The sequence below is a fragment of the Coregonus clupeaformis genome, chromosome 12, assembly GCF_020615455.1.
Source record: "Coregonus clupeaformis isolate EN_2021a chromosome 12, ASM2061545v1, whole genome shotgun sequence".
Lineage (NCBI taxonomy): Eukaryota > Metazoa > Chordata > Actinopteri > Salmoniformes > Salmonidae > Coregonus > Coregonus clupeaformis.
In genome coordinates, this window is record NC_059203.1 from 30,027,491 (window position 1) to 30,043,071 (window position 15,581).

General features: G+C 44.2%; 1 protein-coding gene across 1 annotated transcript in view; it reads left to right on the forward strand.

Annotated features, from left to right (window-relative positions):
- LOC121578467 (sodium- and chloride-dependent GABA transporter 2) overlaps positions 1 to 13,375 on the forward strand; it is a 74,110-nt gene extending 60,735 nt beyond the window's left edge. Inside the window, exons 12-14 of the mRNA XM_041892841.1 lie at positions 11,479 to 11,579; positions 11,769 to 11,939; positions 12,198 to 13,375. Of these exons, the coding sequence (XP_041748775.1) occupies positions 11,479 to 11,579; positions 11,769 to 11,939; positions 12,198 to 12,356 (431 nt within the window). The 3' untranslated portion in view covers positions 12,357 to 13,375. The remainder of the gene's footprint in view (positions 1 to 11,478; positions 11,580 to 11,768; positions 11,940 to 12,197) is intronic.
- Positions 13,376 to 15,581: the final 2,206 nt, after the last annotated feature.

Here is a 15,581-nt window from a genome sequence, read left to right on the forward strand (position 1 = left end):
CAGGTGTCTTTTATACAGGTAACGAGTTCAAACAGGTGCAGTTAATACAGGTAATGAGTGGAGAACAGGAGGGCTTCTTAAAGAAAAACTAACAGGTCTGTGAGAGCTGGAATTCTTACTGGTTGGTAGGTGATCAAATACTTATGTCATGCAATAAAATGCAAATTAATTACTTAAAAATCATACAATGTGATTTACTGGATTTTTGTTTTAGATTCCGTCTCTCACAGTTGAAGTGTACATATGATAAAAATTACAGACCTCTACATGCTTTGTAAGTAGGAAAACCTGCAAAATCGGCAGTGTATCAAATACTTGTTCTCCCCACTGTATGTCCTCTTGATTTCACCCTCTTAGTCCTTAGTCAGTAAAATTCTAGACATTCTCTCCACTTAGGTTTAATCTTTATGTGCTCTTTAGCAAGACACCTTTGTTCTGTCCAGCACGTTTGTCAGCTGTGTATAATACTTTTTTAGACTTTCCCCATTGAGGATATAAGCTTGATGGGCATCATGGTCTCTTGAAAAAGGATGTCTGCTGTCACAGCTACTTTGTCTTTGATTGCAAAACAGAAAAGCCTTTACCATTGACAGACTAAATAAGCGCAAACGCACAAGAAAACCTCTAGATCAGGGGTGTCAAACTCATTTTAGCTCAGGGGCCACATGGAGGAAAATCTATTCCCAAGTGGGCCGGACCGGAAAAATCATGGTATATATAACTTAAAAACAACAACTTCAGATTGTTTTCTTTGTTTTAATACGATCAACATACAACATAAAGCTGGAGCCTGAGGACAGTGTGTCCAAAATAGTACAAGCACAACATCACTATTAATCATAAAACACGTCAAGTTTATTTGAAAATTCTAAAGAAAAAGAACACACAAACACACAATGCCTCAGTGATTAACAGAACTGTTTCACAGATCACAGAACTATATCAGGGTGTCATTTCTCAGGCAGAAATGTAGATAAAAATAATGAAATCCTGTTCCCCAAACAAGTGCTAGAACCACAGAGTCAAGAATAGGTTAAATATACAAATAAGGTAAAATCAATTAAAAACAATAGCACATCAACATAAAAACATATAAACATAAAGCTGGAGCCTGAGGACAGTGTCCAAAAGCACTACATCACTATTAATCATAAAACACCTCAAGTTATTTGAAAGTTCTGAGGACAAAGAACACACAAACACACAATGCCTCAGTGATTCACAGAAGTATATCACAGATCACAGAACTATATCAGGGTGTCATTTCTCAGGCAGAAATGTAGATAAAAATAATGAAATCCTGTTCCCCAAACAAGTGCAAGAACCACAGAGTCAAGAATAGGTTAAATATACAAATAAAATCAATTAAAAACAATAGCACATCAACATAAAAACATATAAACATAAATCTGAAAGCGTTGCTCAAACTCCCGTAACAGTCCCGTTATTTTATCTTTGAACCGCTTCATGTCTGCCACATGTTGGGTCGCGCACACATTTTTCAGACAGGGGAAGTGAGCTGCATCACCACCGGCAAGTTGCGTCTCCCACAATGACAGCTTCAACTTGAAAGAACGTATGCTGTCATAATACTGCGTGACAACTTTGTTGCGCCCTTGCAGCTGTTTGTTCAAGTTATTCAGGTGCTCTGTAACATCCACCATAAATGCAAGGTCCTGCATCCATTCTGCGGAATGAAATTCTAACACTGGTTTGCCCTTTTCTTCCATGAACTGTTCAATTTCTTCTCGTAAATAAAAAGAAACGCCTCAGCACAGCACCTCGGCTTAACCATCTTACCTCAGTGTGGTATGGCAGGCCATAGATGTGGTCTTTCTCTCTGAGAAGGCTGTCAAACTGACAGTGATTCAGGCTTCTGGATCGGATTAAATTAACAGTTTGGATGACCACCTTCATGACGTTATCCATCTTTAATGACTTGCAACACAAAGCCTCCTGGTGCAAAATACAGTGAAAAGTCAAAAAATCACGTCCTCCATTTGCAGATTGCACTTTCTCTCTGAACTTTGTCACAACGCCTGCTTTTTTCCCGATCATTGTGGGCGCACCATCTGTAGCCAGGCTGACAGCGGGACCAGTCCACTCCGACCCTGTCCAGCGCGCCCGACGAGTGCGGTAAAAATATCAGCTGCTGTCGTTGTATCTGTCATCGGCACCAACTCCACGAACTCCTCGGTGACGGTCAATGTGTCATCAACTCCGCGGATGAAAATGGCCAGTTGTGCAACATCTGTAATGTCCGTGCTTTCATCAATTGCAACCGAAAACGCAATAAATGACTTTACTTTTTGCTTCAACTGGCTGTCCAAATCCACTGAAAGATCGGAAATCCTGTCTGCAACTGCGTTTCTTGTCAGGCTGATATTTGCAAAAGCCTGCCGCTTTTCAGGGCACACAATCTCCGCTGCCTTCATCATGCATGTTTTTACAAATTCACCCTCACTAAATGGTTTTGAAGCCACTGCGATTTCATTAGCAATGAGGTAGCTAGCTTTCACTGCAGCGTCACTGATGTCTCGGCTGTGAGAAAAAACACAGACTGCTGTTTCTTCAGACCCGCCAACAGTTCATTCACCTTCTCTCATCTCCGCTGTCCTTGAAAGTTGTCATATTTGTCGGCATGAAGACTCACATAGTGGCGACGAAGGTTATATTCTTTCAGCACTGCAACATGCTCTGAACACACCAAACATACAGCTTTCCCATTCAATTCCGTGAATAAATAGGATGACAATTTTTCTTGGAACACTCTGCACTCTGCGTCCACTTTTCTCTTTTTTGACAGAGACATATTGGGGCAATGAGGGTGCCAAAGCACATAATGTTAAAAGTAGAAGCCATAATAAATATTGCGGGCAAAACAAAGTAGCTCATTGGCTGCACGTGCTTGACCTACTTGCTCTGCCCCGGTATAAACAGTTTGCTTGCTTAACACAATTGCTATTGCGCCATCCAGTGGACGCAATTGGAACAGCAGTTTATTTTATAGAAAAATTGCAGCGCATTTTTATACTTTACAAAAAAAAAAAAAGTTTTTTTTATCTTTTTTTTCGAAATCATCTCGCGGGCCGGATTAAACCCGTTTGCAGGCCTGATCCGGCCCGCGGGCCGTACGTTTGACACCCCTGCTCTAGATCCACATGAGTTTACCATAAGGTTTCATAAGGGTCCATTTCACCACGTGCAGAGTGATGATGTTTATTATGTAATCTTGAACGCTTTTATAAGATAATACTTTTAAGATAAATATGACAATTTAAGTCATGGCATGCTATTGCAAATTGTGGCAGTTTGACTAACTTTGCAAATGCTTATTGCTTTATGGAAATAAACTGTCATTGGTTGTGAAACATGGATAGCCCCTCTCCCTTCGGCTATGGGAGTGTAGGTCATGAAACGATCTTGTTAATTGTTTTAGTATAATCAATCAAAGTTTATCTTTCAGAGAGTTAATGGTGTTATTTAGATAACATTTATTTACTAACTTTGCCCTCAGACTGACTCCAGATAGTAATCTTTCACTCCATTTGAAACATTGAAGGCAGTCTACTGACATGGGAAGTATTGTGTTTCAGTGTGGTCACAGCCAGACCGTGTACTGTACGTCTCTGGGGGGAATTTACAAAGATGGCAGGCAACTGTGCTGTCAGAAAAATAAACCACCCCCAGTGTGCGCCTAATGTTATACAATTAACATTAATATCAAGTGAAGCTACATGTTATGAGGCCTTGTTCACATGGATAGCTGGTAAATGAGAACTGTGGTAAAGATTCATGAAGGTTCTAACCCAGTGGCATGGTAATAAATACAGGTATGCTGGTGCTACAAAGTGTTCCTGTAGGAATGTGTAATGAATACTCGGACAGAGTGGTAAGATCCAATCGCAGAATTGCGATGCTTTATTAGAGTACAGACAAGGGTATAGCTTAATCGTGGTCGGGCGGGCTGTGGTCAAAACCGGGCAAGGCATAGACAGGCAGAGGTACCAAAGGAGCGGGCTTAGTCGTAGTCGAGGGCACAGGCACAGGATCAGAGCACGGTAATCACTGGGGTAGACAAGCAGAGGATTAAGCAATTCGGGGAGTCAAACAAGGCACAGGTCGGATACACGGTTAATCAAAACAACAAACTCTCTCTCTCTCTCGGAACAAAACGCTTAGCAAGTCACAAAGGAACAATACCTCGCACCGACTGAACCTCTGAGCACACCTTATATCCTACCCTAATTACGGACAGGTGTGCTCAGAACTCAGGTGAACCAGATCGAGTCTGATGACTCCCCCTCTCTGTAGATCGGGGAAGTGTCAGACTCTGTCTAGACCCAGCCAACCCCCGATCCCTTACAGTATCCCCCTCCCCAGGGCCGGCTCCTGACGGCCTTCTACCTCTACCGGGTGGTCTTCCTCTGGGTCGGGGTCCGGGATGATCTGGGTGTTCAGCGTGGAAAGTGGCCTTGAGAGCGGGGTCTAGTATGTCCTTAGCAGGAACCCAGGACCGTTCCTCCGGTCCATATTCCTCCCAGTCCACGAGATATTCGATGCCCCCTCGTCTCTGTCTTGACTCCAGTATCTCGTGGACTGTATAGGTGGTGTCCTGTTCATCCTCCAAAGGTGGTGTAGTAGGTTGTTGAGCGATGGGTGGATACATCGGGCTATAATGGACAGGTTTCAACAGGGAGACGTGGAACGTTGGGTTTATCCTGTATTGTCGAGGGAGTAACAGACGGTAGGTGACAGGGTTAATACGTCTCTGTACTTTGAAGGGACCAATGTACCTGGGTTGGAGCTTCTTGCAGCTCCGTCGGAACCGCAGGTCTCGGGTAGACAGCCACACTCGTTGCCCGGTTTGATAAGTGGGAGTAGGTCTCCGGCGTCGGTCGGCATAGGTCTTTTGCTGCTGTGAGGCTTGACTGAGATGTTGATGGGCCGTCTCCCAGACCTGCGCACTCCGACGGAACCACTCGTCCACCGCCAGTACCATCCCGGGTGCGGTATCCCACGGGAACAGGGGTGGTTGATACCCTAGAACACACTGAAAGGGCGTTAGACGTAGGGAGGTGTGAATGAGTGAGTTCTGAGCATACTCTACCCAAGGCAGGAATCGGCTCCACTCTTGCGGCTGCCGCGAACATTGTTGCCGTAGATACTTCCCAATTTCCTGGTTGAGCTGTTCTGTCTGCCCATTGGCCTGGGGATGATATCCGGAGGTGAGGCTCACCGAAATGCCCAAGCGTTCGCAGAAGGCCTTCCAAACCCGGGATACGAACTGGGGTCCCCGGTCGGAAACAATATCCTCTGGAACACCAAACTGCCGGAACACCTGGTTAAATATAGTCTCCGCCATCTGAGTGGCGTTAGGTAAACGGGTCATGGGTACTAACCGACACATCTTTGAGAATCGATCGATGACCACGAGAATTACAGTATGGCCCTCTGATTCTGGTAGGTCGGTAACAAAGTCCATCGCAATGTGCGACCAGGGTCGTTGAGGAGTTGGCAATGGCATCAGCTTACCCTCCGGTAGTGCTCGAGGCGCCTTGGACTGAGCACATACTGGGCAGGATAATACGTAGTCTCGGACGTCATCTGTGAGGGAATCCCACCAGTATTTTCGACTGATGAGTCGGATAGTTCGAGTGATTCCGGGATGACCAGATCCTAGCGACGTGTGGCACCATTCCATCAGTTGAGGTCGAAGCGGAGCTGGTACAAACACCTTCGACACCGAGGTTTCTGGAGGGGCTGGTTCCGCTTGTAGGCTCTCCTGAATCGTGTCATCGATAGCCCACCTCACAGGACCAGCACGGCAACTCATGGGGAGGATAGGTTCTGGTTCAACCGGTCTGTCCGCGCGCTCGAACCGTCGGGAAAGCGCGTCCGCCTTACAATTCTTGGACCCGGGAATATAAGAGACAGTGAATTGAAAACGGTTGAAGAACAAAGACCACCTTGCCTGTTGGGAGTTCAGTCGTTTAGCACTGTGAAGATACTCCAGATTGCGGTGGTCCGTAAGCACTTGGAACGGATGAGCTGCTCCCTCCAGCCAATGTCTCCACTCCTCCAGCGCTAACTTCACCGCCAGTAATTCACGATTTCCCACGTCGTAGTTCTGCTCGGCCGGATTCAGCTTCTTCGAAAAAAAAGCACAGGGTCGTGATTTGGGAGGCTCACCTTGGCGCTGGGATAGCACGGCTCCAACTCCAACCTCCGAGGCGTCCACCTCCACGATGAACGGCAAGGTAGGATCCGGCTGACATAAAATGGGGACAGTGGTAAATCGTTGTTTCAATGTCTCAAAAGCCTGCACTGCCCCCTCCGTCCATTTCAGACGACGCCCCTTGTGGCTGGTCATCGCCGACAGCGGAGCAGCGGTGGTGCTGAAATTACGCACGAACCGTCTATAGTAATTGGCAAACCCCAAGAATCTCTGAAGCTCTTTCACCGTCTGGGGTTGAGGCCAGTCTCGTACAGCTTGTACCTTGGATTCATCCAGTCTTACCCCGTCGGGAGTGAGTATGGCCCCAAGGAAGGAAATCGTCGTGACATGGAACTCACTCTTCTCGGCCTTCACGAACAGAGAGTGTTGGCGGAGTCGGTCCAGAACCTGTCGTACATGGGACACATGTTCACTCAGAGAGTTAGAGTAAATTAGGATGTCATCAATGTACACTATGATGAAACGATCAATCAAGTCCCTAAAAATGTCATTCATGTACGCCTGGAACACTGAGGGCGCGTTAGTAAGTCCATAGGGCATGACACAATATTCATAATGTCCTCGATGGGTGATGAAGGCGGTCTTCCATTCATCCCCCTCTCTAATGCGCACCAGATTGTACGCACTCCTGAGGTCCAGTTTACTGTAGATGGAGGCCTGCCCCACCTGCTCGAGGGCTGCTGGAATCAAAGGAAGGGGGTAACGATTTTTAATGGTGATATCGTTCAAACCTCGATAGTCTATACAAGGACGCAGTCCGCCATCCTTTTTCTTAACAAAGAAAAAACTGGATGCCGCTGGAGACGTAGATGGGCGAATGGCCCCTTGCTGAAGTGCCTCGTCAATATACTTGCTCATTGATTCCCGTTCCGGCTGTGACAAAGGGTAGATTCGTCCGCGAGAGGTGTAGCCCCGGATAGCAGATCAATTGCACAATCCCAGGCCCGATGCAGTGGTAACACGGTAGCCCTCTCCTTGGAGAACACCGGCGCGTAATCCTGGTACTCTGTAGGAACAACAGTAGACACCGCACCCTTCGCATCCTCCACAGTAGACGTTTTGCAAGGTAAAATGAGGCACTCAGCCCTACATACCTCACTCCAAGCCGTGATATCGCCAGATTTCCAGGAGATGACCGGATCATGGGTAACGAGCCAGGGGTGGCCGAGGACTAGCGGCTCCCGTGGAGCGGAGATGACGAACAGAATGATGTTCTCATGGTGCAGAGAGCCCACTTGTAACTTGATCTCCCCGGTACGGTGCGTAATGAACCCAGTGCCCATGGGCTCACCGTCTAGCGCGTTGACTCGCAGGGGAGGTTGAATTGGGATAAGTTGAACCCCCAACTCCTCAGCAAGACCCATATCCAGAAAGCTGGCCGCCGCTCCGGAATCAATAAGTCCTTCCAACCTGCGCACTTTCTCTCCGACAGATAAGGTAACCGGTACATACATTTGTCTAGATGTAATGTTCAAAACGGGAGTCTCACTCACCGGTTTGGCAGTTCCGAGGCGATATCCTGGGGTATGGTTAGGTCGTACCGGACCTTGACGAACGAAATGACCCGACTGACCACAATACAGGCATAGTCCGTCTTGCCGACGTTGTTGTCTCACCGACCCTTGTAGAGGTGACCCTCCCAGTTGCATAGGTTCCTCCTCAGATTCTCTCCTCCGCTCTGTAGATTGCATAGGACCAGTGATCGAGGGCTCCCGAACAGTGGATGCCTTGTGTTGCACTATAAGATTATCAATAGCGATGGCTATTTTGATAAACTCATGTAGCGCAGTGATATCTCCTCGACAAGCCAACTCAGTCTGTACGTCTTTGCGCAGCCCTCTTCGGAAAACTGTGAGCAAAGCAGTCTCGCTCCATCCGCTACCGGCTGCTATAGTACGGAACTCTAAAGCGTAGTCGGCTACTGTGCGACGGCCCTGCTGAAGTTCGCACAGTTGGTCTCCCACACTACGCCCAGATACTGGGTGGTTGAACACCTCTTAAAACAGTCTCTTGAACTGAACTTCCGCATTCAGCTCGGGGACCTCAGCTGCCCAAAGCGCAGTAGCCCAATCCAGTGCTCTTCCCGTTAGCAGAGAAATCATGAAATCCACCCTGCTACGGTCATCGGAAAACATAGTACGATTATATGACAGATACAGGGACATCTGGAGTAGAAACCCCTGACATTTGCCAGGTTCCCCGTCGTACCTTGTAGGTAGAGAAATCGGAGGTGCATGACGAGGACTGACCGTGCTCGGTGTGGTGCCTTCAGCCGCACCAGCGTGGAGTAGCTGTAGGAGTTCATCCATCCGTTTCTCCTGTATCTCCCATCGCCTCTGTAATTCCGCTGGATCCATGGTAATGGCGAGGTATTCTGTAATGAATACTCGGACAGAGTGGTAAGATCCAATCGCAGAATAGCGATGCTTTATTAGAGTACAGACAAGGGTATAGCTTAATCGTGGTCGGGCGGGCTGTGGTCAAAACCGGGCAAGGCATAGACAGGCAGAGGTACCAAAGGAGCGGGCTTAGTCGTAGTCGAGGGCACAGGCACAGGATCAGAGCACGGTAATCACTTGGGTAGACAAGCAGAGGATTAAGCAATTCGGGGAGTCAAACAAGGCACAGGTCGGATACACGGTTAATCAAAACAACAAACTCTCTCTCTCTCTCTCTCTCTCTCTCTCTCTCTCGGAACAAAACGCTTAGCAAGTCACAAAGGAACAATACCTCGCACCGACTGAACCTCTGAGCACACCTTATATCCTACCCTAATTACGGACAGGTGTGCTCAGAACTCAGGTGAACCAGATCGAGTCTGATGACTCCCCCTCTCTGTAGATCGGGGAAGTGTCAGACTCTGTCTAGACCCAGCCAACCCCCGATCCCTTACAGAATGAGGTGCGTGTTAGGGTAAATAGATCCTAGAAGTCTTCTAATGAGAAGGAAGGAGACAGCAACACCCGAGGATGAATCTAATACAATGCCTTGCAAAAGTATTCATCCCCCTTGCCGTTTTTCTTATTTTGTTGCATTACAACCTGTAATTTAAATGGATTTTTATTTGGATTTCATGTAATGGACATACACAAAATAGTCCAAATTGGTGAAGTGAAATGAAAAAAATTACTTGTTTAAAATAAATAAAGGAAAAGTGGTGCGTGCATATGTATTCACCCCCTTTGCTATGAAGCCCCTAAATAAGATCTGGTGCAACCAATTACCTTCAGAAGTCACATAATTAGTAAAATAAAGTCCACCTGTGTGCAATCTAAGTGTCACATGATCTCAGTATATATACACCTGTTCTGAAAGGCCCCAGAGTCTGCAACACCACTAAGCAAGGCGCACCACCAAGCAAGTGGCACCATGAATACCAAGGAGCTCTCCAAACAGGTCAGGGACAAAGTTGTGGAGACATACAGATCAGGGTTGGGTTATAAAAAAAGATCAGAAACTTTGAACATCAAACGGAGCACCATTAAATCCATTATTAAAAAATTGAAAGAATATGGCACCACAACAAACCTGCCAAGAGAGGGCCGCCCACCAAAACTCACGGACCAGGCAAGGAGGGCATTAATCAGAGAGGCAACAAAGAGACCAAAGACAACCCTGATGGAGCTATAAAGCTCCACAGCGGAGATTGGAGGATCTGTCCATAGGACCACTTTAAGCCGTACACTGCACAGAGCTGGGCTTTATGGAAGAGTGGCCAGAAAAAAGCCATTGCTTAAAGAAAAAAATAAGCAAACACGTTTGGTGTTCACCAAAAGGCATGTGGGAGACTCCCCAAACATATGGAAGAAGGTATTTTGGTCAGATGAGACGAAAATTGAGCTTTTTGGCCATCAAGGAAAACGCTATGTCTGGCGCAAATCCAACACCTCTCATCACCCCGAGAACACCATCCCCACAGTGAAGCATGGTGGTGGCAGCATCATGCTGTGGGGATGTTTTTCCATCGGCAGGGACTGGGAAACTGGTCAGAATTGAAGGAATGATGGATGGCACTAACTACAGGGAAATTGTTGAGGGAGACCTGTTTCAGTCTTCCAGAGATTTGAGACTGGGACGGAGGTTCACCTTCCAGCAGGACAATGACCCTAAGCATACTGCTAAAGCAACACTCGAGTGGTTTAAGGGGAAACATTTAAATGTCTTGGAATGGCCTAGTCAAAGCCCAGACCTCAATCCAATTGAGAATCTGTGGTATGACTTAAAGATTGCTGTCCACCAGCAGAACCCATCCAACTTGAAGGAGCTGGAGCAGTTTTGCCTTGAAGAATGGGCAAAAATCCCAGTGGCTACATGTGCCAAGCTAATATAGAGATACCCCAAGAGACTTGCAGCTGTAATTGCTGCAAAAGGTGGCTCTACAAAGTATTGAATAGTTATGCACGCTCAAGTTTTTTTTTTTTTTTTTCTAATTTCTTGTTTGTTTCACACCAAAAAATATTTTGCATCGTCAAAGTGGTAGGCATGTTGTGTAAATCAAATGATACAAACCCCCCAAAAATCAATTTTAATTCCAGGTTGTAAGGCAACAAAATAGGAAAAATGCCAAGGGGGTGAATACTTTCGCAAGCCACTGTATGTCTCCTGACCTCCGGACTGTACGTTGACATCTTGGGCCGTATGTATTAAGTGTCTCAGTGTTTGAGTGCTGCACTAGGATCAGGTCCCCCCTGTTCATGTAATCTTTTTCATTTTGATCTAAAAGGCAAAACGGATCCTAAATCAGCACTCCCAGTCTGAGAATCTTAATACATACGGCCCCCAGCCTTTCCTGACACACCCAATGCAGCAGGTAGGAACGTATCCAGAAATGATGTCAAAAGCCATGTCAGATGTGCTGCAATCCTGTCAAAAGGTGTTATAACCCCCTGGATGCTGACTAGATGCGTTTTTTTCTTCTCAGGGTCAGATACCTTTGATTTATGATGGGAATATAATTGATATGATACTTCATTATGGAGAAGCCATCCATAAGTTTGCCTGAACATGATATATCTCCCCTATATGTCCTTACCAATCAACCTAGCTGAACCCTTGGTTGGTCATAAAATACTTGTGTTTCAAATTAAATCTTTTAAAAGCTTCACTCTGAGCAAATTCAGAGAAAGAATTTAAGAATTCACAGACTGATACTCATTGAAACTCATATAAATACATTTCCTGAATTTGTTGAAGTGTAAACAAAGTAGACCCAAACTCTGTGTTATACTTTTTATTTACAGGAGCAGATCGTCTCTATGACAACATAGAAGATATGATTGGGTATCGTCCCTGGCCAGTGATGAAGTACTGTTGGCTTTATGTTACCCCTACAGTCTGTTTGGTGAGTGGTTGGCTTGCTGTTTTGTCAAAAATCTTTCTTCAAGGAAAATATACATAAAAAACATCAACTATAATATTATGGTTTTAATATGAATGATATTATCTCATGCAACATGCCCAAGAAACAATACAAATCCATAACAATTCATGATAGAATGACATGCCTATGTTATTATTTGTTTGTCTTCAGGGTACCTTCATCTTTTCCTTGGTACAGTACAAGCCCCTAAAGTTCAACAAAACCTATGTGTACCCTGACTGGGCGTATGCATTGGGGTGGTTCCTGGGGCTTGCCTGTGTGGCTCTGGTGCCTCTGTGGATGATCTGGAAGGTCTATCGGTCCAAATTGACAGTCTGGCAGGTAAGACTACTGAGAAAGTGGCGAGGAGATGCCATCTTCCTGTGCCCACGGCATACATTGCTTGGTAAACTGATTATAACGTAGAACCATAAAAGTAGGGATTTATACTTCAGTAATGACTTTGGGCTTACCAAAAACGTACATTTTGCAATATCACAGATGTAATTTAGATTGTTTCGATTTATTACTCTTCTTTGATCAGTACTGTGAAATGCATGTTATTAGATTTCTTTTTTTATCGACAACCTGTTTTCACAGAGCCTAAAACAGCTCTGTCGCCCAGAACCCAACAAGGCCCTCAACCAGAAGCAGCAAACTCCTGAACAGTGCCCTCTGAACCCAGATTCCATTCTTAATCCAACCGCAAATCATGAGTACAAGGGAAGTGGCATGGTTGAGCTAGAGATGCACACATAACATCTTGCTAATTTGAAAAGATGATGTATAGTACTTTTGAATGAAATGTTCAGTGCCCAATTAAACAGTCCATACGTAAGTAATGTATATTTTAGGAATATATGCAAATATAAAATGTGTATTCATGATTTATTTTCTTTCATCAGATCTCAGATATTGTATTGAGGTAATGTGTTTCTTACCTCAGCTATTCAACCTATACTGTATATAGGACTAACCTTAATGGTGGATGGTAGCCATATTTTTGCGATAGGGCTTTTATAAATGTTATTTGCACTGTGAGTTTTCAGATACATTCATCTTTTCAGATAGTTTTAAGATGTGAAATGACTATTATGTAGATAATGACGATAAAATGATGGGGATATGTTTTAAAGGTTATTCTACATTGTTTTAAAGGTACATACAGGAAGAGTTGATTAGCAACTTAGATAAGTTAAGCAGGAATGAAAATAGCAGGAATTGAGCAACCAAGCTGAAATTGATGAGTGAACTTCATATGAAAATGGACAAGCAGCAGGAATTGAGCAGCCAAGGCAGTAGACTTGAGTAGAGTTTCTGGGCATCTGAAGGAAACATTGGCAGAATTCTCCTCAGATGTGTCAAGCCAGTAATTAACAGGACAGTCATTCTGGAGGGTAATTTTGCAGGAATTCACCAAAGGCGTAAAAGCAGCATATCATCACTCAAAGACAAGGTCTTATGGATCTCTATGTATGGAACTCCACATCTTATGAAACTCCAGAAGCACATTAAGTTAAATTCAATTCCCTGCAGGACACAAATAAATTATCCAACCATTAGCACCTTGAATTCGACAGATAAAGATAATTGATAATTGTCAGAATAACTCCCCAATTATTTACTTAGTATATTAAATGACAGACATGATATGAGGTGGAAAGGTGTGAAATGATGTTGTTAAACTGTCAATTACAATGATCCTGAAACTGATCTGATCAAGGTATTTTGTAATACTCTTTTGTAACGCTGTTATGATACATTACAAAATTATTTTATAAAACCATTTTATAACACCAGCCTTTGAATCAGTTATTTCCATTCTAAATATTGTTGATGATATTAAAATCACCAAAGGTTGATCATCATTGACAATCGGCCTTTAAACCTTTTACAATTGTATAGTGCAGTAATAATTGCTGTCTCCATTATTTATGACTGCACTCATCCAAACAATGTGTCACAACTTACATGCTCACACTTGAGTCCGCATCAGACGATATTTTGTGTACATACAAATTTCAGCAATTCTGGATGAACAAATGTGAGGGAATATTTTTTGTATTGGCTCAAGGTCTTTGTTTCAGTGTGTTATCACACCATCGGCATAACAATAGTTTTGTCTTTGAATGCATAGATGCAATATCCTGAGTTTTTCCAATACAATACAAAAGAAAACAATAAACACATACACGTTTCCCCTCAGGTTGCCATACTGATCATTTTTACACATCTATTCAAGTTTCAAGTTTTAATGTCACATGCACAAGAACAGTGAAATGCCTTTCTTGCAAACTCAAAACCCAACAATGCAATAATCAATAACAATATAATACTAAAATAAAAACTAAAATAAAAAACGAGAAATATGAATAACACAATAAGTACGTAAGCATACTACAGTTGAAGTCGGACGTTTACATACACCTTAGCCAAATACATTTAAACTCAGTTTTTCACTATTCCTGACATTTAATCCTAGTAAAAATTCCCTGTCTTAGGTCAGTTAGGATCACCACTTTATTTTAAGAATATGAAATGTCAGAATAATTGTAGAGTGATTTATTTCAGCTTTTATTTATTTCATCACATTCCCAGTGGGTCAGAAGTTTACCTACACTCAATTAGTATTTGGTAGCATTGCCTTTAAATTATTTAACTTGGGTCAAACGTTTTGGGTAGCCTTTCACAAGCTTCCCACAATAAGTTGGGTGAATTTTGGCCCATTCCTCCTGACAGAGCTGGTGTAACTGAGTCAGGTTTTTAGGCCTCCTTGCTCGCACACGCTTTTTCAGTTCTGCCCACAAATGTTCTATAGGATTGAGGTCAGGGCTTTGTGATGGCCACTCCAATACCTTGACTTTGTTGTCCTTAAGCCATTTTGCCACAACTTTGGAAGTCTGCTTGGGGTCCATTGTCCATTTGGAAGACCCATTTGTGACCAAGCTTTAACTTCCTGACTGATGTCTTGAGATGTTGCTTCAATATATCCACATAATTTTCCTTCCTCAAGATGCCATCTATTTTGTGAAGCGCATCAGTCCCTTCTGCAGCAAAGCACCCCCACAGCATGATGCTGCCACCCCCGTTCTTCACGGTTGGGATGGTGTTCTTTGGCTTGCAAGCTGTCCCCCTTTTCCCTCCAAACATAAAAATGGTCATTATGGCCAAACAGTTCTATTTTTGTTTCATCAGACCAGAGGACATTTCTGCAAAAAGTAAGATCTTTGTCCCCATGTGCAGTTGCAAACTGTAGTCTGGCTTTTTTATGGCGGTTTTGGAGCAGTGGCTTCTTCCTTGTTGGGCGGCTTTTCAGGTTATGTCGATATAGGACTAGTTTTACTGTGGATATAGATACTTTTGTACCTGTTTCCTCCAGCATCTTCACAAGGTCCTTTGCTGTTGTTCTGGGATTGGTTTTCACTTTTCACACCAAAGTATGTTAATCTCTAGGAGACAGAACGCGTCTCCAGCCTGATATGACGGCTGCGTGGTTCCATAGTGTTTATACTTGCGTACTATTGTTTGTACAGATGAACGTGGTACCTTCAGGCGTTTGGAATTTTATGAGGTCTTGGCTGATTTCTTTTGATTTCCCCATGATGTCAAGCAAAGAGGCACTGAATTTGAAGGTAGGCCTTGAAATAGATCCCCAGGTACACCTCCAATTGACTCAACATTTTTTACATTACATTTTCGTCATTTAGCGGACGCTCTTATCCAGAGCGACTTACAAATTGGTGCATTCACCTTATGATAGCCAGTGGGACAACCACTTTTTTTTTTTGGGGGGGGGGGTTGGGGTAAGGGGGGGTTACTTTATCCTATCCCAGGTATTCCTTAAAGAGGTGGGGTTTCAAGTGTCTCCGGAAGGTGGTGAGTGACTCCGCTGTCCTGGCGTCGTAAGGGAGCTTGTTCCACCATTGGGGTGCCAGAGCAGCGAACAGTTTTGACTGGGCTGAGCGGGAACTGTGCTTCCGCAGA